The following is a 25,423-nucleotide window of genomic DNA, read 5'->3' as shown; positions in this document are numbered from 1 at the left end:
AGAAGGAGGAGGAGGAGGAGGAGGAGGAGGAGGAGGAGGAGAAGATGGAGAAGGAGAATAAGAGGAAGAAGAAGAGGAAGAAGAAGAAGTTGTTGTTGTTGTTGTTGAAAACCTAGAGGACAAAGTATCATGAAGAGGGTGATCAACACTGTGGAAGACTGAAGAGAAGCCAAGAAGAATGAGGACTGAGAAATCATTGGTAACTTTGGAGAGGGCAGCTTTGGTTGGATGAATCTGGAAGCCAGACTACCAAGAGTTAAGGGAGTGAACTAACTCTACTTCTTGGCAACTCCTGTTGGTCCTAGTTCGTCCTTCTAGGACCATGTGGAACAGATTGAGTCCCTCCCTGACACAACAGCCCTTTAGACCTCTTGGTGTTTTGAGTGAGGAAACAAACAAAAAGTAAAGCCCACAATCCCTCACTCTGCCCGTGCCCCCAATGTCTAAAGAGTCATTAGCCCCAGAAGAGATCCAGAGCAGCAGAGCCCTGCTTTCCTCAGTGACTCTCCTGACTAATCTGTCTCTTCCACATACTCTTCCCTTATGCCAAACGAGAGTACTCTACACTCATACCTAAGGACAAGGACAACCATCTACATGGAGCGGCAAACTTTTTTTTTTCTAAACAGAACAAATACTTATCAGCATCTTAATGCATCTTATCACTGTTCTTGACAGGGACAGAATTGGAATTCAATGATTTTTTTTTTGCTTTTTGGAGGGGGAAGGCAGGGCAGTTGGGGTTAAGTGACTTGCCCAAGGTCACACAGCTAGTACGTGTTTGGTATTGGAGGCCGGATTTGAATTCAGGTCCTCCTGACTCAAGGGCCAGTGTTCTATTCACTGTGCCACCTAGCCGCCCCTCAATGATTTTTAACACAGGAATTAGTATCAACTTAGAGAAAAAGGAAAATAGAATTTTAAAAATACCATAAAACATACAGCTTACTTTTATATATGTGGATTTTAGACACCTGTTAGATTTCATTACAATTTCTGAATCTGATAATTACAAAAATCCATTTGCGTTTCAGAAAAATATGTTTAGTTTTAACATGAACTTAATTAACTCAACTGGACTAATCCTGAGTCCCCTGATTCACCATGGTCTCACTGCTCCATGCTTCAGACTACTCTCCTCCATCCTTTAAAGCCCAATCCACATGCTGGGATGCCTTTCCTAATTACACCATCCCCTCCTCCAAAGACTATATCAACCTTAGGCTTTGGACTCCACAGGCCAATTTTGTTTAGCAACTTATCTAATGCACTTAAACTACTTATAATGTGGTACATTATCTGTGTTGGAATCTTAATTAGTTCAGGTGCCACTTCCTAAAGGAAGGCTTTCCTGAACCCCAGGTTATTAGCATTTCTCTCTTGAAATTACTTTGTGCTTATTTTGTCTTGATTTATCTGTGTATATGCCATAAACCCCAGTCTATTAGCATTTCTCTCTTGAAATAACTTTGTCTTGATTTTTGATTGTCTTGATTTATTTTGTCTTGATTTATCTGTGTATATGCCATATTTCCATAGTAGAATGTAAGCTTCTTGAGGGCAGCATGTCCTTATATCACTCCCAGAACCTAGCATACTGTAGAGGCTTAGTAACTCTTTGTTGAATTATCCCTGTATAAGCTCCATCAGGGCAGGAGTGGTGTGTTACCTAAGTTTTCAGCTGTTTCCAGCACTGAGCATGGCACTTTGCACCCTGTAGGGTCTTAGTCAAGGTTTGTTGTATGGCACTGATTTGAACTGGGCATGGGAGCAAGGTTCTCATGCCCTCTCAGTCCCCTTCCCTTCATGGTGCAGCTAAGTCATCAGGGCTCTCTGTGTTTGGCAGGGCAGGCTTGACTAAGAAGCTGAGACTTTTGCCATAACCTTACTCCCAAGCCTTCACCAGTTCCTTGCATGGGATCATAAGATACAGAGTTAGAAGGAACCAAAGCCAGGTCCTCTTCATTTCAGGGATGAAACCACGGCCTACTGAAGTGAAGGGGATTACCCAAGGTCAATAGTGGGAGAGTTGGGATTTAAACCCAGACTGTGAGTCCAGAACCTCTACTCTTTCTGTTACATCACAGGCCTTACTTGGCTTTGCATAATTGGGCACCATCCAAACTCTTCTAACTGCTTCTCACCCTGTTCTCCTTCATGTAACCAACACTCCAATCAAACACAAGATCCTTCAAAGCTGAAGTAACGTGCTTCCTCTTTCAGGGAGCCTTCCCAGATTCCTTCTAGGACTGACAAACAAAAAATCCCAACACTTGAAATACAGACCTAAATATATCCTGGAGAACTGAGCCACAAACTGTCCTGGAACCATACCATTATCACAGATCAAACTGTTTCCCACAACAGCCACAATGATACATAAAATCCTAAGAAGAAATAAGCTTTTAATAAAGATTTCCATAGCAAATACTCATAATTTCCATGCTATATGGAATGAAAAGCTTTCAAAAGGACAGGAGATCAAAATCATTTGGGAACAGTAAGAGGTACATGTCATCTCTGTTGTCTTATCTGCTGTTGGAGGTGTTAGAATGCTTTCAGCGAGCCAACAGGGGGTTAGCTTATATCCTAATGCTTTTATTCAACTATTAAAAGTTACTTTCCACCTGTGTAACATTAAATATAAAAAGCAAGATAATAACAAATAAACAGCAAATAATAATAATAAATATCCCAGAACCGTTTCTATCTGAACCCCATCAAAAAAGATGAGAACAAGATGATGATAAAAATAAAAATCGTCATTTTACCCACTTGTGCTATAGTCTACAAAACACTAAATACAAAAGGATAGCAGAATAGTCATTTCTCTCGAGACTATTTCTATCTAAACTCCATCAAAAAAGATGGGGAGGATGGGAAAATAGTAATGAGAAGAAGAGTAAAGACTGATAATAGGTAGAATAGCATTGGAATGGACAAATGTGAGAAAGAGTGGTTTACCTGAAGATGGAGCTCATGAAAAAGCTTAGATCAAGAATAGAATTAAAAGACCCTCCATGGGCAACATCCTAATGACCTTGGCCAACAATATATAGACAAAGAAACATGGAACACAGAATTGGTCATGGAAACATGAACACATGAGGGCAATTCAAGAATTGGGGCGCTGCCACTAAAAATTACAGAAGGGTTGTCCTTATGGAACCCAGACTTAATGATCAGTGCACATGATACAGAGAAATGTTTTTTTCACTGCAGGGTGAAAAAAATTTAACACCTGTAAGACATTCTCTGGTAGTTAAAACTTTGTTTCAGAAGCTCAATACCTTTCATGGAGCAGCAAACAAGAAATGCCCATACTAGAAACAATGGCCTTAAAAAATCCTGGAGAACTCATCTGACAAAATGAACTGGAACTGGACCATTATCACAAATTGAACTTTTGCCCCACAATTACATAAACCTCGACATAACCTTGGTCCATAAAAACTCAAGAACTTAAGGATAACATGTTTAATATCTATTGCCCTACCAAATAATTATAATCTCTAAGGCACATGGAATGAAAAGTCTGTAAAGGATAGATCTAGCAGAAGAGATCAAAATCATATGGAAATATAATTATAATCCCTGATATCCTGTCTGCTGTTGAAGTTGTGCCAACGGAAATTTTGATGAGTCTACAGAGGATTACTTTCCAGCCCAATACTATTATTTGACTAAAAAAGTCAAATATATACTTTATATACTTGCATAATATTAAATATTTAAATAATCATAGCAGGATATGACTTGTCCTAGGCCTGTTTCCATCTGGACCCTGTCAAAAAAGATGAGGAGAATAAATGATAAAAAATAATAATGGTAATAACCTTGTCAAAGCCCAACCCGTCATTTGTGCCATTCTAGGGACAGGGAGTGTGTGTGTGTGTGTGTGTGTGTGTGTGTGTGTGTGTTATGTCAAAGTAAGGGAATGCGATTGTCAGAGCAGGGTCTTGAGACCTCTCTGGTAGCTATAAAGGCCTCACAAGAACCCTGAAACACTGGTCAGCGAATTCTGGTGATACTACTGAGCAGATTAGCATCCTGGGCAGGGTGAAGCAACTGCACCTATGAATCTTAGAAAAAGACAAAGTGAGTACAGAGTTGTTGGCTCACTCTACTCCAAACTCTTAGGATGATCAATTTGACACAGAGGAATAAGTGGTTCTTCTTGTGTTCTGCTATTACAAGAAGGCAAGATAGATCAGAACAAATCAAGGACCCTGGTATCCCAGAAATGCTTCAGTGCAGAGGTCACTGACCACTAATGTAGACAAGTCATACGTGTACATGAAAGGTTGAAGTTATGAACACTCTCATTATGTACCAATATTAAGTCATAATAAAACTGAAAAATGGATCTTACCAGTTATAGGCAAGGACTTCATTCTGCTTTTTGTCCATGTTATCCCCAGCTCCAAGTCACACAACAATGAGCTGTAGATCAATGCAGGGCAATCATAAGAAATAGCTTCATTCTCAAACCCAAATAGGATGAAATAAGATCAGAAGTTAAAGAGGAGGTTCCTTGTAGAGGGAAAAGTTGAGTAACCCGAAGGTATTAAAAATCAAGGAGTGCTACTCAATAATAAAAAGGATAGCCAAAAAAATGCTGATGTCTCCAATGGATTGCAAAGGGAAATGGGCATACTCAGAATGGAATTCTGAAAAGCTCTTTTTGAATTTGATGGCATAAATTCAATGACTAGACCACCTATACTAAAACAGAGTGATTTTTAAAAGTTGGTATTTGATATAGCCGTCATTGATGATTGCGCTCTTGTACAATATTTGAGAGTACAAAAACAGCTCAGAACTTATGCAGAAAGATACACTAAGGTCATTGATATTGCAAAGACCACAGGAGAATAGGTGGAGCTAGCTAAGAACACTCCTAAAGATGGATATCAAATATTAACATGGCACAAAAAGGTTGTGAAACTTACTGAAGACCAAGGGAGAGACCTATTGGAAGATTCATCAATAGCTAGCACATAAATGCAGTAGAAACTTTGAATACCATATTGCTCAATTAAATTTTTTAAAAAAAGAAATATGTGAAATGGAATACAGAAAATAAAAGTATATCAGAAATTCCTGATACACTTAATCAACACTTGAAGCTGAAAGCCGAAAGGTTAGAGTGAGAAAAGGAAAAGTCAAAGCAGAGCAAAGAATGACAACAAAAATTCAACATCAACCAAAAATTATATTAGAGAGATATGAGAACAAATAAATCAAAGAAGAGAGAGAATTCCCAAAGGAGAAGGATGTGGAAAATTTCTGGTTGTCTATATGTGTTGTATAAGTAGTATAATACAATGAAAAGGCAGGTCAGATTGAACACAAAACAGAAATCTTAGGCACTGACATAATGAGCAGTTACATCACATTGGGAAAGTGAAACTCTGGCTTCTCTAAAAACTAGAAAGCTACAAGGCCAGATAAGAGAAATATCCATTGGATCAAAGGCTTTACAATAGTGCATGAATTAATTACCAACAAAGCAGTTAACGAGCTTTCTCTGAGAAGTAACCATGATCCCAGCTTTCTTGACAGAAGGCATCACATATCTACTAGTAAAGGTGAGAATACCAATTCCCCTTTCAAATTCAAATCAATTGAGTGTTCACATATTTCATACAAAGCATTTATCATCATCATCATCGTCATCATCACAAACAATAACAGCAAGCATTAAGCACCTACTGTGTGCCAGGTATTATGCTAAGGGCTGGGGTACAGAAAGGCAAAAGCAATTTCTGCCTTCAAGGAGCATACATTCTAGGGGGGAGAGAACATTAAAAAAAACTAGGAATGTACATGATAGACACATATTATAGCACTGAAAAAAATTATTTATACAAGAAAAGATCTTGTCAAGTCTACTTCTCCATTTTAAATGACAAAGCTATGATAATAGTAGTAATAATTATAGTATAAAAATTATGACCAATTTAGCACCTACAAAATTCCTAGAAAGACATGATCAGGTGGTCAGAATTACACACCAGAAGCTTGTTATCTTTCATTAACTGACATGATAAATATAAAAACTATAAATACAAACCCCCAAATATTCTTGAGAATTCAAAAAATAAACTATACTGGAACTGGAACATTATTACAGAAAGAAACGTTGTCCACAATTGCCTGAACATTAACATTAAATCACAAAAATTTAACAACACTTTTAATGAATTTTCTCACAATAAATACTCATAATCTCCAAACTAGGTGGGGTAAAAAGATTTCATAATATAGAAACCTAGCAGAAAACATTAAAACCATATGGAAGCTGGATGAAACACATCTCATCCCCATCATCCTGAATGCTATTGGAGCTATCCCAAAGATACTTCCAATGAGCCTTCAGAAGATGAGCTTATATCCCAATACTTTTATACAATTAAAAAAAAACCAATCCAGCTCACTTTTATCCATTTGTGCAACACCCTGTAGAATATTAAATATGAAAGAATAACTACAGGATAGTGACTTGTCCCTGGACCATGTCTATCTGAACTCCCTAATAAAAATGAATTAATAATAACTCACATTTGTTTAATTTTTGAAAGTACGTGATGCAGTCCTTAAAATGAGAATTATAAAACTATAGCACCTTAGAACTGGGAGGGGCCTCAGAGGTCATCTAATCCAAACCACACCTGAAAATAAATTCCAATATCGTTGATAAGTGATTATCCAGTCTTTATTCAGAGACCTCCAGTGACAATAAACCCCCTTTCTCCTAAGCTCCCTTTTTAGGATGGTTCAAATTGCTAGGAAAGTTTCCTTCACGTCGACCCTAATTTGTCTCTTTACTATGTCCACCTGCCTTCTGAGGCCAACCAGAATAAGTCTGACCCCTTCCTCACACTATAGCCTTCCAAGTAAGGGCTCAACTGAATCACCTTCAAAGTCATTTCACACTCTAAACCTTGGATTCTACTTGAAGATGGTTAGCCTGTCTCTATGAGCTCTTTTCTCCCTTGTACATGAAACCTTTCCTGATCCTCATGACTGTTAGTGCTCTCCTCCCAAAATACCCTATTTCTCTCTATATTTATTCTGTATGTGCTTATATATGGACTTGTCTCCCCATAACAATGTAAGTTCCTATAAATAAAGATGGGATCCTTCTTTGTGTTTGCATCTACAATGGCTAATACAATACCTGATACATAGATGATTAATAATTTTTGGTTGACTGATTGGCTAAACATTCTTCAAAATTGATCCTTTCCCTCTCTCTCTTTCTCTCCCTCTCTCTTTCCCTCTCTCTCTCTCCCTCCCTCTCTCTCTCTTCCTCTTTCTCTCTCCCTCTTTCTTACTCTCTTTCCTTCACCCCATCCCCCAGCCACTGACCATGGTAAATTATTATTATTGTTATTATTATCATTAGAATTTGAACCAGTAGGAGACAACACATCCAGCCAGGAACAGAGCAAGATATACCAAAGGCAAAAAAGTGTCCCCTGAGAAAAGAAGTTAAATATCTGTTCTTCCTATCTCCTACTCAGAGGTTGATAAGCCCTGGGAATAACACCCTGAGGGAGCTAGGGGAAGGTTAGCCGCTCTATTTGCCATTCCACCCCAGAGTATCCCTGAGCAGATGGCATCTCTGGTTCTTTTGTTTATTCTTTTATGATCTTAGGCAAACAAGTGTCCTGAGATGTGGCTGCCCAGGTGACCTGCTGAATTTGGGAGATCGAGAGGTCCCATCAGTGGTCCCACAGGTGACCAGCTGGTGGCAGTGACTGCCAGAGTGGTAGAGGCTGATAACAGATGTGGAAAGGACAGTCATTTGTGGCAGTAAGAAAGTGTCATCTGCAGACCCATCCAAGGCCTCAATCCTTAGAGCCCAACAGAGACCCACCTAGAATCAGGAAGACTCTACAAAGGAAGAAAGAGTCCCTGTGAGCTGGGATTAGTGCCTCGCAGCTACCATATTCTAAGTTTGACCCCACTCTCCCCAGGAAGCTTGTGAGTACAGAGGAAGAGTGTGCCACACATTTGGGGGAAAATGCTTTTGTACTAATTGTCCTTACTATCCTTAGTAAATACCTTCTGTAAATACTAATTAAGTCTTAAGCAGTGAAGTCTCATGAGTATTAGAAACTTCAACCTCTAAGTGTTACCCTTAGATCCCTGAGAAGAGTAATAGTCAGTAGGCCCTCTTGGCATACCAACCCTTAAGTGTTAAGGCAAAGTAAAAAGCCCCAGAGGGGATGTTATACTTATATATTATGAACGAAAGGCTGCTCATTATTGTGGTGGCCCCACTGTGGACAGTCTCCAGATTACAAATACCCTTCCTAAAATGCAGTACCCAGAAGTGAACACAATACCCCAGAAATAGTCTAACTAGGGCAGAATACTCCAGCCCTGGGTACTATGCCAATCTTGACATGGCCTAAGATCAATTTAGCTTTCTTAGCTGTGGTACAGCACTGCTGATTCATTTTTTTGGAGGCAATTGGGTTAAGTGACTCACCTAGAGTTGCTCATCTAGTAAGTGTCTGAGGACAGATTTGAACTCAGGTCCTCCTGACTCCAAGGTCCAGTGCTCTATCCACTGTGCCATTGACTCATGTTGAGCTTGCAATCCACTAAAACCCTTCAACTGTTTTTTTTTTCTAGCAAATTGCTATCTAGCCACGTCTAATGCAATTCATATTTTTGGAAACTGATTTCATGAACCCAAGTATAAGGCTTGGGTTTACCCTTAATAAATACTGCCAATGTTCTAAACTATCTAAGGATCTTTTGGGGATCCTTACCCTATTGTACAGTGCAGAATTCACCTCTCCCTGTGAGATCCTGACCCTGTCATCCAGTAAAGTAGCCATCCCTCCCTTTTGGGAAACCAGCCTTTTTTGTCCAGTGAGGTAGCCAAACTTTCCAGTTGGGTGTGATCTGCAAATTTCAGAAAGATGCAACATATTCTTGTATCCAAGTCACTGATAAAGATGTGAAAAAGCAAAGATCCCTGGGTTTCTCCCTTCCTTCAAGGCCCAGCTCAAATGCTACTCTTCTATGAAGGGAGTGAGTGAGCACAAACTCACACAGCCCACAGTATCTAGCCAATCCCAGACCAAGTCATGGTTCACCTCTCATCCAATCCTCCACCATGGCTACTTTTGCTTTGCTGCCATAGGTAAACCTTCCTGGTATCCCACTAGTTCTGGGAACAGTAATAAAGTAAATAAATAAAACTGTTTCCAGAAAGGGTGTATCAATCAGCTGTCCCAATGGCTCCATTCACCGTCTCTGTGTCTTCCCAGACTAGATGATCTTTCCTTGCCACTACAGCTTTCATTTCCCCCTATCATAATATAATCTCCTTGAGGACATGATATCTCACTTTGGAGCTTGGCGCAGTGCCTGGCCCGTGGCAAGTGCTTGATAAACATTTTTCCTTTACTCATTCATGAAGATTTTCCTAACTCTTCCCTCTTTGCCCCAGGGAAAAGTGGTCTCTCTCTTTCAATTTCTCATAGCACTGTGCCTGGACCTTTCCTTTACTCAGTTCTTACTCTCTCTTCTATCAGCTATTTGTATACATCTTTCCTTCCACTGTAATGTAAGTTGTTTTTATAAACAGAGCCTGAGTCTTAGTTATCTCATTCTTTCTAACACAGAACATAGTTTAGTAGACAGTAGGTGTTTAATAAATGCTTGTTAAATTAAGTCTTTTTTCTACGTGAGATTATCTCCAATTTATCCCATGAATCTCTTATTTGCACATAGTTGTTTGCATGTTGTTCCCCTTGTTAGATTGAAAACTCCCTGAGGTCAGGAACTGTTTTTGCCTTTGTATCTCCAATACATAGCAAAGGGTGTGGCACAGAGAGTAGGTGCTTAATAAATGCTTGCTGACTTCTGAGTTGTCAACAAATTATGTAGAAGCCTCTGACTATAGAAGCACACATAGTATTTATATTTTCTTGTATGTGTGCTTATTTACAATTTTTTTTAATTTTTAAAAAGTGCTATAATTTTTCTGTCTTTTGGATGGCTTATGACTTCTCTAATATTTATTCAACACTTCAAGGATACTCTCATGTGAGGAAATCTCAAGAACTGGGGGCAAAGGGGAAAAACAGTGGAAAGAATGTGGATAATGATAAGAGAAAAAATAGAAGCAGTATAATTGTGTTCTATAAACTGTAATAAACACCAACTGGACAAAAGGAAGAAATAGATGGGGAATTCAGGAAACAGATAAATCTCATACAAAGTCATGATGTAGTAATGATTCAACTTTCTGTTTACTGAAAGTAAAAATTCACTCTGTCAAAAGCAGAAAAACTAACAAATTCTTGAATTGCCTGAATGATCATTTCATTTTTGGGGAGAAAAGGGGGAAGGCAAGGCAATTGAGGCTAAGTAACTTGCCCAAGGTCACACAGCTAAGTAAGTGTGTCAAGTGTCTGAGATCGGATTTGAACTCAGGTCCTCCTGACTTCAGGGTCAGTGCTCTATTCGCTGTACCACCTAGCTGCCCCTAGTCTTTTCATTCTTGAAAAGATGGAGACTCTGATGATGATAAATAATATTGTTGCAGTAGAGATGAGGGATACCTTAGGAGGAAGTGACTACTCGATTTTAAAATTCATGAGAGTTTGGAAGACAAGGTATAGTCTCACGTTCTCTACTTGGAGAGAAAAAAATTTCAAAGAGTTTCAATAAAAATTTTTTCAGTCATTTCAGTCATATCTGACTCTTTATGACTCCATTTGGGGTTTTCTTAGCAAAAATAATGTTTTGTCATTTCCTTCTCCAACTCATTTTAGAGATGAGGAAACTAAAGCAAACAGGATTAAGTGATTTGCCCTGGGTCACACAGTTGCTAGTAACTGTCTGAGTCTGGATTTGAACTCAGGTCTTCCTGACTCCAGGCCTGGAACCCTATCCACTAACCCACTAGTTGTCCCATATAAATAATGACTCTTGCGTAAGACAGCCAACAAAGTGTGGGGCATTCTCAAGAATAAAATTCCAAAGGCAGGAAAAGAAATTATTCCAAACAGGAAGAAAAAAAAGGGGAGTATTTAAAGAGAATTGATAGATGCATAGGAAATTAATTAATTGGTCAATTTAGATTTTTTAAAGATGTGTATAGAGAATGAAAGCAAGGGCTGAAGATGAATACAAAGGAGTGAATGATAAAGTATTATAAGGTATTATAAGATCAACATCAGAGGCAGCAGCACTCAGAATAAGCCAAACTCTGAGAAAAAAGCTAAAGCCAAGAGACAGGGCTTTGGTAACTATTTTGAGAACAAGATCATGATCAAAGGGGGCCTAGGACCATCACTGTTCAAGTATGAGAATCTGACCACAGATTGACAGAGAATCAGCAGAATTATTCAACTCTTACTATGTTTTTATTCGCACTACCCAGAAATTATCCGATAGGAAAAGGCAGAACAAAAATGATTAATGGGGAATTGAATCCAAGATGGAGTTCAAGAGATCAGGATATCCCAGGATACTAAAGGAACTGGCAGATGGGATTGTTGGGTTGCTGTTGGTGATCTCTGAAAAATCTTGGAAGTGGGAAAAGTGTCATGAGACAACAGACAGGCAAACACTGTCCCCATTTTCAAAAAGAGGATGGAGTCTTAAAACCATAGACTGATGAGCCTGACTTCAATTCCTAGTAAAATTCCAGGAAGTATTACTAAAGAAGAATTATGTAGGGGTATTTACAAAGGGGAGTAGGAATCTCAAAGAACTAGCATGGTTTTATCAAAAATAGGTGATGTCAGACTAATTTTATTTCCTTTTTTGACAGGGCTACTAGACTGTTTGATCAGGGAACGCCACAGACATAATAAAACTGGCATATAGCAAAGAGTCTGATTCTACTCCTCTAGATAAGACGTAGAGATATAGACAAAAGGAGAGTGTATCCAGGTAGATTTCAATGACCTTTACCGAATAGTAGCTAATGGGTTGGTGTCAGTTTGAGGAAAGACCAATGAAGTTTCCAAGGAATACGTTCTTGGTCTTCTGTTGCTCAGTATTTTCTTCAGTGCCTTGTAGAAGGTATACATGGAACACCCATCAAGTTAACAGATGGGAGGAAACTAGAAGGGACAGCTAACTCTTGGGTTACAGAATCAGGGTGCAAAAACATTTCTACAGGCTCTAGTAATATTTAATCAGCTAGAATATAATAAAAATGGATGGGTAATAGGTAGATAGGTAGATGATAGCTAGATGAAGGTGGATGACAAATAGGTAGATAGGTAGATGGATAGACAGATAGGTAGATAATAGATAGATGGAAAGATAGATGATAGATAATAGATACATAGATAAGATGACAGATAGATTATCTATAAGCCTATGATTTCATTGGTGTAGGGAACTCCCGGTATCGTGACTTGCTCCAACAGTGTAGATTAGCAATCTGTCTACAACTTAAAGTCTTAGAAAGCCAACTGGAGCATACAGAAAGATAAATGACTTTATGATCACACAGACAGTCTGTGTCAGAGGTGAGAGCTATTCATAATAAATAAAAAGTGCTTTGAGGTTAAAAAACCCAGCTGCAAAACAAGAATGACTAGTATTTATGGTTTACAAAGCACTTTACATAAATTATCTAATTTTGTCCCCCTGGGCAACCCTATGAAGTATTATTAAAGGCATTTTTTTTTAAAGCAATTGGGGTTAAGTAACTTGCTCAAGGTTACACAATCAGTTATTTCTGGGTGTGGTGCTAAGTATCTGAGCCCGGATTTGATCCCAGGTCATCCCAACTCTGGGGCCGGTGCTCTTATTCACTGTGCCACCTGGCTGCCCCTATTAAAGGCATTGTTATCCCTATTTTGCAAATGAGGAAACTGAGGTAATGTGACTTGCCCATGGCCTTGAAGCTAAGGATCAAGAAAAGTATTTCTATGGAGGCCTTTCCTGACTCCAGCTCCAGCGTTTCTCCCACTAAGCTACACTGCCTCTAAAGAACAAAATGGCAAAAAATTGACAACAGTTTTCATGAAAAAGATCTTGAGCTCAATATGAGTCATGATGGCAGTCAAAAAAAGCTAAGACAATCAGTGTACATTAAAAGGAACTGTGTTCAATTACAGACACATCGCAGGTGTGACGACTAACTTTGATAGACTGGACTCCTCTCAGCAATGCAAGGTTCTAAGACAACTCCAAAAGACTCATGATACAAAGGGATATCCACATCCAGATAAAGGACTACAGAGTCTGAATGCAGACTGAAGCAAACTGCTTGCTCCCTCTCTTTTGTGTTTTATTTCGTTTTGTTCCTTCTTTCTCGTTGTTCACTCCATTGGTTATAACTCTTCTTTACAACTTGACTGATGTTTAATGAGAAGGTATTTGCAGAGCCTATATCATATTGCATGCCGCCATGGGGGAGAGGGAGGAGGAGAGGAAGGGAGAGAAAATTTGGAACTCAAGGGATCGTGGAACTGAATGTTGTAAACTAAAAGTAAATAAATCAATTTTAAAAAATAAAATGAAACCCTTTCCCTATCTTAAAAAAAAAAAAGGAACTGTGTTCAGAAGGGATTCTCCTGTGCTAGGAAAAATGGGCTGAAATTGTGGAGAGGAAGATTTAGGCTCAATATATGGAAATTTCATCCTAACTGCCTAACAATTAGAGGTTTCCAAAAGGGGAATGAATGAATGTGTGGCTGACCAATGGAAGGCTTGAAGTGGAGGCTGGAGGACTGCTGGTTGTACAGGGGATTCCTCGGATGGGCTGGATTTGATAGTCTCTGAAGGTTCTTTCAACTCGTTTTCAGATTATCTCTTTGGTGTTGCCACTACTCCCATCTTGGTGATGATGCCAAATCTTTTATTTCTTTATGAATTGCTATGACCAAAAACCTTGATGCCCTGGTGTCCACGCTTAGCTAGCTCAGTCTTTGGACAACAGGCATGGGCAGTAGCAGGACCCCAAAGTCTTTCTACCTTTGGAGAACCTAGTAGACTTGAACAATGTAGAGATGGAGGCTATAGTCAAGTCCATCCATGATAAAGTAAAAATGAAGACTCATTGACAGAACATGGGACATTCATGAATGTGAATCCTTGCTTATATGTTGTAACATGTGTTAACTATGCATGAAGCTAATCTATGTGATGGCCTAGACAGAAATAAGGACAGGGACAGTTGGGCAACCACATGACCTTCAGGATGCCACAGGTAAGCAGCTGTTTTGAACCTGTACTTAACTGCTATATATAACTATTTCTTAACTGTTCACCTTGAGGTCCCCATGGTCCCTGCATAATATTAAATAAGCCTACTCTGGCCACCACTCCTAAGGAGCCTTCCCCTGATCTCCTCAGCTTAAAGAGCTCTCTCTTTTCTCAGGGTTTTCATAATATTGAGTCCCACTTTTTTTTTTTGGCAAGGCAATTGGAGTTAAGCCACTTGCCCAGGGTCACACAGCTATTAAGTGTCAAGTGTCTGAGGCCAAATTTGAACTCAGGGTCTCCTGACTCCAGGGCTGTGCTGCCTAGCTGCCCTAAGTCTTTAAAAGTCTATTTCACATCCAAGCTCATTCTGGAGCTAATTAACCAAGTTCATGTCTATACTCTTACTATCCTACTACTATATATTTACTACCCTACTAAATTGTAAGCTCCTTGAGGGTTTAGATAGATAGATAGACAGATAGATAAATGAGAGAAAGAAAAAGAGAGAGAGGAAGCAGAAAAAGAAATAGAAGGAAAGAGGAGGGAGGGAGAGGAAGGAGAGAGGATGAATAAAGAGAAAAAAAAGAAAAAGGAAAAGAGAGAGGGGGGAGGGAAAAGGAGACAGAAAGAGAGAGAGTACGAGCATTTATTAAGCATTTGCTACGTGTCAGGCACTCTGCTAAGAGCTGGAGATACAATACACGCAAACAAGACAGTCCTTCCCCTTGAGGAGCTTACACTCTAATGGAAGAAGACAACAATAATGGGGAGTGGGAAAACTGGAGAAGGGGTAGTAGTGAAGAGAGGGGAACAAGGCTGCTGCTGATGAGGAGGTGTGGAGTCAGCAGTGAAGTAAGCATGGCCTGGACACCTCATGGAATGGCGGACTGGGCCAGAGACTCACCAATCAGAAGAGAGAGCCGCAGGGTGGAGGCATCCCCGGGTGAGAAGGCTGCTGGCAGGGAGGTGGAGAAGTGTCTGGAGAGTGAGGAGCGGACTTTATCTTACTAGTCTCCACCTCCCCCTCAGTGCCAAAGGTACCTCTGTGCACACAGCTGTTTAATGGAGAGCTCACAGATTCAAAGGATATTAGAACGGATGGAACCTTAGAATATAGACTGTTAGAACTCAGAATGTCAGAACTGGAAAAGAGCATAGAACAAAGAATGTTAGAGCTCGGAGAGAACTTCCTTGGTACTTTCTCTCTCTCTCTGTCTCTCGTATTATAATTATCTGTGTACACATCTTTCCCATTAGATTGTAAATTCTTTCAGAATAGGGTCTCTGATATAGTTATCTTTGTATACCCAATACTGAGCAAAGAGTTTTGTATATAATCTAATATAGAATGTTAGAACTTGAAGAAATCTTAGACCACAGAATGTTAGAACACTGAACACACAATGTTAGAGCTGAAAGGGACTTTAGAACAGGGAATGTCAGAGCTGGGGCTGTGGGAGCTTAGAACAGGGAATCTCAAAGCTGGGGCTGTGGGAGCTTAGAACAGGGAATGTCAGAGCTAGGGCTTGTGGGAGCTTAGAACACAGAATGTCAGAGCTGGGAGGGCCTTAGAACAGAGAATGTCAGAGCTGGAAGGGGCCTTAGAACAGAGAATGTCAGAGCTGGGAGGGCCTTTAGAACCCACAATGTCTGAACTGGGAGAGACCTTAGAACAGAGAATGTTAGAGAGGGGAGGGCCCTTAGAACAGGGAATGTCAGAGCTAGGGCTTGTGGGAGCTTAGAACACAGAATGTCAGAGCTGGGAGGGCCCTTAGAACAGAGAATGTCAGAGCTGGTAGGGACCTTAGAACACAGAATGTCAGAACTGGGAGGGACCTTAGAACAGAGAATGTCAGAGCTGGGAGGGACCCTAGAACACAGAATATGAGAACTGGGAGGAACCTTAGATCAGAAAATATCAGAATTGTAAGGGAGTTTAGAGATCTTTTAGCCCAACCTCCTCATTTCGAAGGTCAGAAAAAGGAGACCCAGGGAAATGATTTGCCCCAAATCACACAGTGAGTTAAGGGGCCTATTCCTAACTCCCTGCCCAGCGTTTTTCTCACTAAACCACACAAGTCCCTACTATGGCTGGATCCTGTCAAGGCCACATCCATTTCTGCCAATGACTCTAGTTTTCCCCAGGCCCCTTCTGGTAGGATTTTTGCCCCAGGTCCTAAGAGGGAGTGTGGAATGGGTGCTGACCTTCTCTATATTGGAGAGAGAGACTTCAATCAAAATGCTGAACTTCTTAACAGCTGCTAGGCCCTTTAGCAACGTGATGATCCATTTGTCTATGTTTTTCCCCAAGGGCCAAGATACCCAGTCGATCATCCTAAAAGAATTAGGAAAGTTTAAATTAAAAGGAAAGAAAAAAAGGCACAGGTCAGTGGTTGTATATCTAGATAGCCATCTACTTTGTCTATGGTTAGTTCCAACTCGATGGCCAGCCCAAGAGGTTAAAGGTTATCCGTCTAGATTGACCCTTTACATTCTCTCCTGCAGCTGGACCATGCCATCCCTTTGCCACCTCCCCAAAACCCCAAACTCCAGAGTCCAGTCCCACTGCAGAGGTCATACCACAGCCCACTACTTCCAACTCCTCACCATGCCAGGTCCCAATCTTGCAGGTCACTGCCCTGAGAGAGTCTTGGTCATCCCAATACATGCTCTTAGCCCCCAGGAAACCAGTTCTGCAGCATGATACAGTAGAGAGACCATGAGACTCAATGCCAAGAATCCTGGTTCCAGCACTGACCTAGCTATGGGATCTTGGGCAAATCAACTAACCCACTCTGAGCCCTGGCTTCCTCATCGGTAAAATGGGGACAATCCCTAAAAGAGGGATAGGAAGGCAGTGCTTTACAGACTAAGCTATCGGGGCCAGTCTCAAGCTTGTGGTATCTCACAGCTGGGGGCCTTCCCGGATCCCTCCAAACAGGGAGCGCCCCTCCCTCCCATGCCACGCGGCCCCGTGTGCTTCTTTATCTTATTCACCCCTAGAACCCGACAGTGCTCTGCACGCAGCGGGCACTTAACAAGGTTTGGTCTGCCTTCAATCCTACTTCTCTGTGTCCGTGTCTGATCTTCCACAGTGGGCAGGGTCAGTGTCTAAATCATCTTTGTACCTCGCATGTTGAGAAAATGTTAGATTAGGAATGAGAAGACCTGACCTCTAGTCTTTCCTCGGCCATTAACTCCCTGTGCAGCCTTGGGCAAGCTGCTTCCCCTCTCTGAGCCTCAGTTTCTTCTTCTGTAAATTGTGGGAGGTTGGACTAGTAGATTTTTAAAAAAATAAATCTGTATTAATATCTTCAGTTTTCATGCCACCTTCATTTCCCATTGTAGCTCTTCTCCCCCCACTTCCCAGAGTGCCATCCCTCATAATTAAGAAGAAAAGAGGGGAAGGAAAAGTTTAGCAAAAGTAACTGACATGTCAAAAATGGCTTATGTTACAGGTAGCATTCCACACCCACAGTCCCCCACTTCTGCAAAGAAGTAGGGGGAGGGGTAGAGGGTGGAAATGCCTTCTATCTCCTCTTTGGGGCTAAGCATTGTCATTTATAATGGAACAGCATGCAATCTCATTTTGTTGTTCTTCTTTCATTTGTATAGTCATTGTGTATATTTTTCTGATTTGATGTTATTTTCCATCAGGTCATAAGCTAGTTAATACTTAAGGTCCCTTCTAGCCCTAAAATTCTAAGACTCAATTATTTCAGCACACGGTTTGGCACATAGTAGGAGCTCAAAATATATATATGATGCACCAATTGTCAGAGATGAAAGGGGCCTTGGAGACCATCTAGTTCAGGGGTTCTTAACCTGGGGCTCATGACCTCTATAAGTTTTAACATTTTAAATATATAATAAATATATTTATTTAAATATATTAATATATACATTTTAAAAATAAACTATTTAAAATTAAATATTTTATATATTTAAATGTAATTGGTTTCCTTCATAATCCTATATATTCTATTTTATGCCTTTAAAAAAATGATTCTGAGAAGGAGTCCATAGGCTTCTCTGCCAAAGGGGTCTACAACAAAAAAAGTTAAGAATTCATTTTATATTGGTGGTCAGATAGTGCAGTGAATAGAATACTGGCTCTGGAGTCAGGACCTGCGTTCAAATCTGGCCTCAGACATTTAACACTTACTAGCTGTGTGACCTTGAGCAAGTCACTTAACCCCAATTGCCCTGCCCTCCCCTCTCCAAAAAAAAAAAAGAATTCATTTTATAGATGAGGAAGCTGAGGCCCATTGAGAGGAATGGACCAGTCCACTGTCCCACTGTCAACAAGGAGTTAGTGGCAAAGTTAGGACTAGAACCCAATCCAGAATGCTTTCCTTTATATAACATTCTGCCTTTTTTTCTTGTTGAACAAATAAAAAGAGCCTTTCAATAAATATTTGTGGAATAATGTACTGACAGTGTAAGAAGTCATTTCTATTCTTTTTCTCCCCAGGCAGAACACAAGTTACCTGAGCATATAGACCATTTATTTTATTTGGCTTTGTGCAAAACAGTTGTTCAAGAGTGGGTGACCAGCAGGTCTTCTGGAGAGTCTGGAGTCTATAGGGCCTGGAGAGAGTACTGGATTTAAAGTCAAGGGGCCTGGGTTCAAATCTTGGCTCTGCTACTTAACAGCTTGTGCAACCATTGGTCGAGTCTTACTTAACCTCCATGGCCTCAGTTTCCATTTGAAAAATGTGGGGGCCAGGCTAGATGACCCTGAGGTCTCTTTTGGCTCTAAAACTATGATCCTGATGAGCTGCCTCTTGCCATAATGACTGTCTCAGCACTGGAGGTATTCAAGCGAAGGCCAGGAGACCATCTCTCTATAAGACCTTCCTTCCCTGGTAAGAGGCAGGACTAGATGGCCTCTGAGGTCCCTTTCGGCTATGAAATTTTATTATTTTAAGATTCTAAGTTTCAAGATTCCATGTATTACTTTGTGCATTTTTAAATACAATTATATATGCACATGGTATTTCCCTTATAGAATGTAAGCTTTTGGAGGGTAGCATTTATCTCATTTTTTTAAATCTCCAGTGCCTGTCGCACAGTAGGCGGGCAATTAGTAAATCCTTATCCACTGTGTATGCTTCTAAGAGTCTTATGAGTATGTTTCTAAGGGTCCATGACTGTTTTAAAGTTCCTAATTACAACAACTCACATTCCCATGGTGCTTCAAGATCTAAAAAATCTCTTTTTGTTTTATCTTATAAGAATCTCTTAAATCCTCTAAGTTTGTAAGATTCCAAGAATCTATGAGTTTGTTCCTAATAGACAATGAATATTGCTGACATTCTACAAGTTCATGGTTCTAGGATATGTGCTTCTGATATTCTACAGTCAGGGGCGAAGAGGGCCTTACCTTACTCTGTCCCTACCTGTTTCTTCTTTCTCTTTGTACCCCAAAGCCCTTGATAGGGTTCATTTCTTTTCTTTTCTTTTTTTGCCTTTTGGGGGGGGACAGGGAAATTGGGGTTAAGTGACTTGCCCAAGGTCACATGGCTAGTAAGTGTTAAGTGTCTGAGGCTGGATTTGAACTCAGGTCCTCCTGACTCCAGGGCCAGTGCTCTATTCACTGTGCCACCTAGCCTCCCCAATGGGGTTCATTTCTGCTAGCCAAAGGCAGTCATGGCCACTAAGGGATAGGGCCCCAAGCCAGATTTGGGGCTGAGCCCAGCCTCAGACCCTGGCTCTCACTCACTATTCCTCATCTCTCCTTCTCCCAGGCCGACTTCCCCCTTCTCTCCATTCCTCGTTCTCATGTCTGGGGGCAGTCTGGCTTGACTTTGAATCCCTGCCAGGAGCTTCTAATGCATTTTCTCAAACTTTGCACCTCAGCCCCTGAGCATCCTTAATTACTTTTCTAGGGGAATAGAAGAGAAGGGGAGGGAGATCACTCTATTTCCCCAGAGGCCTGAAGAATCTTCTCATTTTGCCTCTCTCTGACATCGGGAAGAAGAGGGGCTGCTGATCTGAAGCTTTATTTTTAGCTCTGCCAGCTCTTAGATAAAGTTCAGGATGAAACCAAGTATGGGCAACACCTTGAGCCCCATTGGGGGAATGAAGATTTGGCATCTACTATCAATCCTTGCAGGGTCAGGTACATGTGCCTCCACTCTGTGTGGGGAGGTCCCCATCCCTACTTAAGCCCCAGCTTGATGGAGGAGCAGGGAGAAAGAGAGGACACATTTTAGCAAGGATATTGGTGAGCACGTGCCCAGGAGAATGACCAGGATGGGGAGGGGCCATGACTGTTTCACATCAGGACCAGTCCCATGGGATGTCAAAGCTAAAGAAGAGAAGGTGTGGAAGAAGATGAGGAGAAGGACATACTGGGATGTAAAGGGCTGCTGTGGGGAGCAGATTTATTTCTGCTTGGCCTCTTGGGGAATGGGGGGTGTAATGGGAATGTAAATTTTAAAGATCTTCCCTGCCCCTAGGCTAAAGTGCACCTGGAGCCTGGGGTAGGAGGCTTGTTTTTCAGTAGATACTTTTTGATTGGCCAGTGGGTCCAAAAGGTTGTTACATTCTCTGAGCCAGGAGAAGGCTATATAAGCCCTGAAGTGTAGCTTTGTTTTGGGGGCTCACTTTGAGAAGTGTTCTGTGATTTGATATGGATTCTGGGAAGCCATTGTCCAGAGCCCCCCCCCCCCGGGTTTGAAAAACCCAGATGCTGAAAGCCAGATGTTGATTTGATATGGATGTAATGGCTGGACAATTTGGAAAGCTGTTTACTTGATCTGTTTCTATCTTGATAATTCTGCCTGTATACTTTGAAGTTCGGGATGCTGACCTTTTTCCCCTGACCAAGGTAAACAATATATGTCTGACTGATTAAAGTAAGCTTGTTAACCCCTTTTGAGTTGCTTTCCTTTATCAAAGCAGATCCAAGAACCTGTGCTGGCAGCAAACCCTGAGGATGCTTGGGGTGCTTGCTGCTACAGGGGGCAAAGCTCTTAGACTATAAGCTCCATGAGGGCAAGGGCCACACTCTTTGCATAATAAGGAAGGCAATGCAAAGGAACTATGAAAGCAAAAAGGCAGGAGCCCTTGTGGCTAACCTTACCAAAGACATCTTACTCTCTCCCAATCTCACCAGTTTCCAGGTTGGTGTTTGCTAAACTGGTTCTCCTAAGGCAGAACTGACTGAGAACAAGAGAGTCTGAGAGGGCCAGGTGAGATCTCTCTGTGGTAGAGCAATGAGGTCCTGAGGGCTTTGTGGGCTTTTCCTATGCTGTGCATGGTAAGACCCTTCTGAGGACGTAGGCACAATACAGACCCAAATGCTAGGGAGGATTCTTTGTTCCAAGGGAAGCCACAGTCCTTGATGCCCATGAGTCCTTTCCTATTCTTCAGAATCATAGTCTGAGGACCTGGAAGCCTATAGCAAGTGATTAACAAATGTTTGCTGAATTTAATGAAATGGAACTATAACCAGTGGCCATTGCAGGGAGGCAGATTTCAATCAATGCAAAGAACTTCTCAGTAATCAGAGATGGCTGAAGCGGTCAGCTCCCTGTCTTTGGAAGGGTTCAAGCAGACCCTTCCTCCCTAACCCCATCTCCCTTAACAGTAATGATGCTATAAATCAGATTTTTGCATAGGGAGAAAGAATGAGCTAGGTGACCTCTGACATCTCTTCTGACCTGATGATTCTATGAGAGAACCAGGTTAGAAGACAAAAACAGTCAGGGGCAAGAGTGTGAAGTGGGGTAACACTGGAACCATTATGGCATTCAAGGTCCTTCAGAGTTTAGCCTTTCTAGATTCATCTCCAACATATCCCCTCATATATTTTAGTTGACCTAGACTATTTGCTACTCCCCAGACATGTCCTGGCCTTTCCTACCTCGCTGCCTTTGCTCACATCATTCCCTATCTCTTCTATCTCTATTTATTAAAAACCTAACTATCTGTGAAGGCCCTGCTTTGATTCTGTGGTGTAGAAGTCAGGAGTCAGGGAAATATCTGGGTACAAATCTGAGCTCCAAGACTCACCAGCTGTATCACCATGGGCAAGTTATAAACTCTCTCATCTTCTATTTCCTGCTCTATAAAATAGAGAGAATACTGTCTGGAGCATCCATAACCCTGGCTTATAAGGATCAAATGAAAGAATACATATAATTAAATAGCTTCTCTTACTCTCACTTGCACAGGAGGCAGATTCTCTCTCCTGCATACCTCTATACTCTGTCTCATTTAATCCTTGTCACAACAACCCTGGGAAGTAGGTGCTGTTTTTATCCCCATTTCACAGAGGAGGGAACTGAGGTAGATAGAGGTAACATCACTTGCCCAGGGTCTCAGAGGTGGTACCTGAACCTGAGGCCAGGTCTCTATCCACTATGCCATGCTGCCTCATAGGAATATAAAAGATATTACAGAAAAAAAAAATCAAAAGGTATCTTTCAAAATAATGGCTACCAAAAGAATTTCTTTTTTTTCTTTTTTCTGGAGGGGGGAAGGCAGGGCAACTGGGGTTAAGTGACTTGCCCAAGGTCACATGGCTAGTAAGTGTTAAGTGTCTGAGGGTGGATCTGAACTCAGGCTAGTAAGTGTTAAGTGTCTGAGGCTGGATCTGAACTCAGGTTCTCCTGACTCTAGGGCCGGTGCTCTATTCACTGCACCACCTAGCGGCCCCAAACAGAAGAATTCTAACCAAACAGAGAAGAGAGGAGGAGACAAAAGACAGTCTTGGTGATGTAAAATTAAAAAGTTTTTGCATAAATCAAATCAAAGCAGCTAAAATAAAAGGAGAGACCATCAAGTAGAGAAAAAACACAATTTTTGTATCAAATGTTACGGATAAAAGTCTGATATCAAAAGATAGAATCAACAGAAATATGTAAGATGAAGAAACAGTCTCCAAAAGATAGTCAAAGGATATGAATCAGTTTTCAAAAGAAGAAATTCAAGCAATATGACCATATTTTTAAAAATGATCCAAGTCACTGATCATAAGAAAAATGCAAATTAAAATATTCTTCAGTTTTGTCTCACTTGGCAAATTGCCAAAGAAAACAATGCCAGCAGTCAATATGGGAGGTCTGGAAAATAACTTTAAAATATGCAAGAAAAAGTGGTTAATCCAATGCTCCTACTGTAAGACACACACCCCAAGGAGATCAAAGGCAGAAAAGAAAGGCCCCATGGATACCAAGTTTAAAAAATACTGAACACTTCATAAATTTGCACATCATTGTTGCCCAGGGACCATGCTTTTCTTCTCTTTGTTGTTCTGATTGTAATATATGTGTTATGGGAGTTATCTGATCTTTCTGTTCAGCTCATGAAAGTGGAAAAATACAGAGAACAGGACAAGGAGACCTAAGGTCTTTCTTGTTATTCATAGAAAACTGTCAGACATGAGTTTTAGGGCAAATAGTCACCAGCAGAATAAAGCTAAGTTTCAAGTACTAAGGAGCTGTGTAAGAGTTATTACTGAGAGGAAGAGTCAACAAATTTTCTTCAAAACAGGAAAAATTAAGGAATGACTATAATAACTGAAGTTTAACAAAAAAAGTATCAGATTATACCTTGGTGGGGTTTTTTATTCAAATCCTACTATACTACTTTATTATCCTTTTTAATATGTTATGTAAAGCTGAGTCATCAATGACTTTTTATAAGAAGTCATTTGATAGATATGTAGCCTTCAATTTCAAGTTCTATACCAGGAGTGGGAAACCTGCGGCCTCAAGGTCACATGTAGCCCCGTAGGCCCTCAAGTGTAGCCTTTTGACTGAATCCAAACTTCACAGAATAAATCCCCTTAATAAAAGGTTATGTTCTGTGAAGTTTGGATCCAGTCAAAGGGCTGCACTTGAAGGCCTAGGGGTATACATGTTGCCTTAAGGCCGCAGGTTCCCCACCACTACTCTATACCCATTCAGGAAGCTTGGCCATGTCCTGGTACCTGTGTTGGCAGCCTGGATGACTGCCTTAGGATGGCACCTAGGAAAGAACTACAAAAGTCTTCAAGGGATTTTTTTTAAGCCTCTAAACCCATAAACAAAAATAATGACAAACATCACAAGCTCCCTAGCCTAGAGGAAGGAAGGCCCTAAAGAATAATTGAGATGGGGGGGTAGAAAGGAGGGATAAGGAAAGGCCTTGTATTCTTCCTTAGAATCACAAAGCTTAAAGGAATCTCAGAAAGCATCTGGTTTAACTCATTTCGAAAAATGAATTTCTGTATTATCCGTAATAAATAATCTGTCTTCTGCTTGAAGACTTTGAGAAATTATAGTCTCACTATTCTATGAAGCCATCCATTGTATACTAGGAAGGCTCTAGAGAAGACAGGGGGGACCCAGACTTTATCAGAATCTAGTCTTAGCTAAGCACCGGCCAGTGAGAAGGCCCATATCACACACTGGTCTCACAGCAGAGGGGCAAAATAGAATCACAGACCCCAAGAATGTTAGTACTAAAAGAAACTTTAAGAGACCTTATTATCTGGTGTCAACTCATTTTATAGAAGGGGAAACTGAGTCCTAGAGAGGAAAAGTGACTTGCCCAAGGTTATACAACCAGTAAGTGACAGAGTTGTGACTGGTTCTCCAGGTAGCTGGTGCTACCTGCCAAGAGAAAAAAACTCCTGCCCCTCTGTGTGTCTTCTCCCCTGCTCCCACCCCCTACCAGAGCTCAGAAAGCCCTCTCTGTTCCTTAGGGTTGGTGAAACGGCCCCTCTTCTGCTGCTGTCTCCTACCTGCTGATAGCTGTCATCATCTGGGCATCGGTGATGCTATCATCATTTGTGAGGTTCCTGATCACCCCGTCCATAAGCTCGAGAGGCACGTACTGGACAACGCTGGCCAGGGCATTGGAGGGAGGCTCCTGCTCCTCTGGGGAACAAGGCAGAAAGCAGAGCTAAACAGGGCTGAGGCAAAGATATCTACCCAGCTCCCTCCCTGCTCCCATCCCCTGTCCCCCATCCCATGTCCCATTCCCTGCCCTCCCCCCCAACTCCCACTGATGGGAAAGAGAGAATGGCAAGGCAAGCCAGGAGGAGTGTGAGCTCCTCGAGGAAGGAGACTCCTTTCCATTTCTGTCTCTGGATCCTTCTTCCCTAATTGACTGAATGCCTTGCAGGCAGTACCTACTTAATAAATGCTTATTAAATTGGGTACCTGGCATCTACAGTGGCCTCCTCCTTCAAGATGACCTAGGCTACAAACCCAGTGTCTCCCCC

The 25,423-nt window shown here is 41.1% G+C and overlaps 1 protein-coding gene and 1 non-coding gene across 2 annotated transcripts in view; both read right to left on the bottom strand.

The window, feature by feature from the left end:
• The window catches only part of USP35 (ubiquitin specific peptidase 35), a 54,521-nt gene that overhangs the window by 28,267 nt on the left and 831 nt on the right, over positions 1 to 25,423 (bottom strand). Inside the window, 2 exon segments of the mRNA XM_069070775.1 lie at positions 16,408 to 16,537; positions 24,941 to 25,101. Coding sequence (XP_068926876.1) covers positions 16,408 to 16,537; positions 24,941 to 25,101 — 291 coding nt within the window.
• LOC138148423 (U6 spliceosomal RNA) lies at positions 23,395 to 23,499 on the bottom strand. The gene has a single exon (XR_011165058.1). It is a non-coding gene; the product is annotated as a U6 spliceosomal RNA (small nuclear RNA).

This window comes from Petaurus breviceps, unplaced genomic scaffold, assembly GCF_028583685.1.
Source record: "Petaurus breviceps papuanus isolate PSGF00001 unplaced genomic scaffold, PetGlider_PUasm1.0 90823, whole genome shotgun sequence".
NCBI lineage: Eukaryota > Metazoa > Chordata > Mammalia > Diprotodontia > Petauridae > Petaurus > Petaurus breviceps.
The sequence above is the reverse complement of the archived record's forward strand: the minus strand, read 5'-3'. Positions and strand labels throughout refer to the sequence as shown.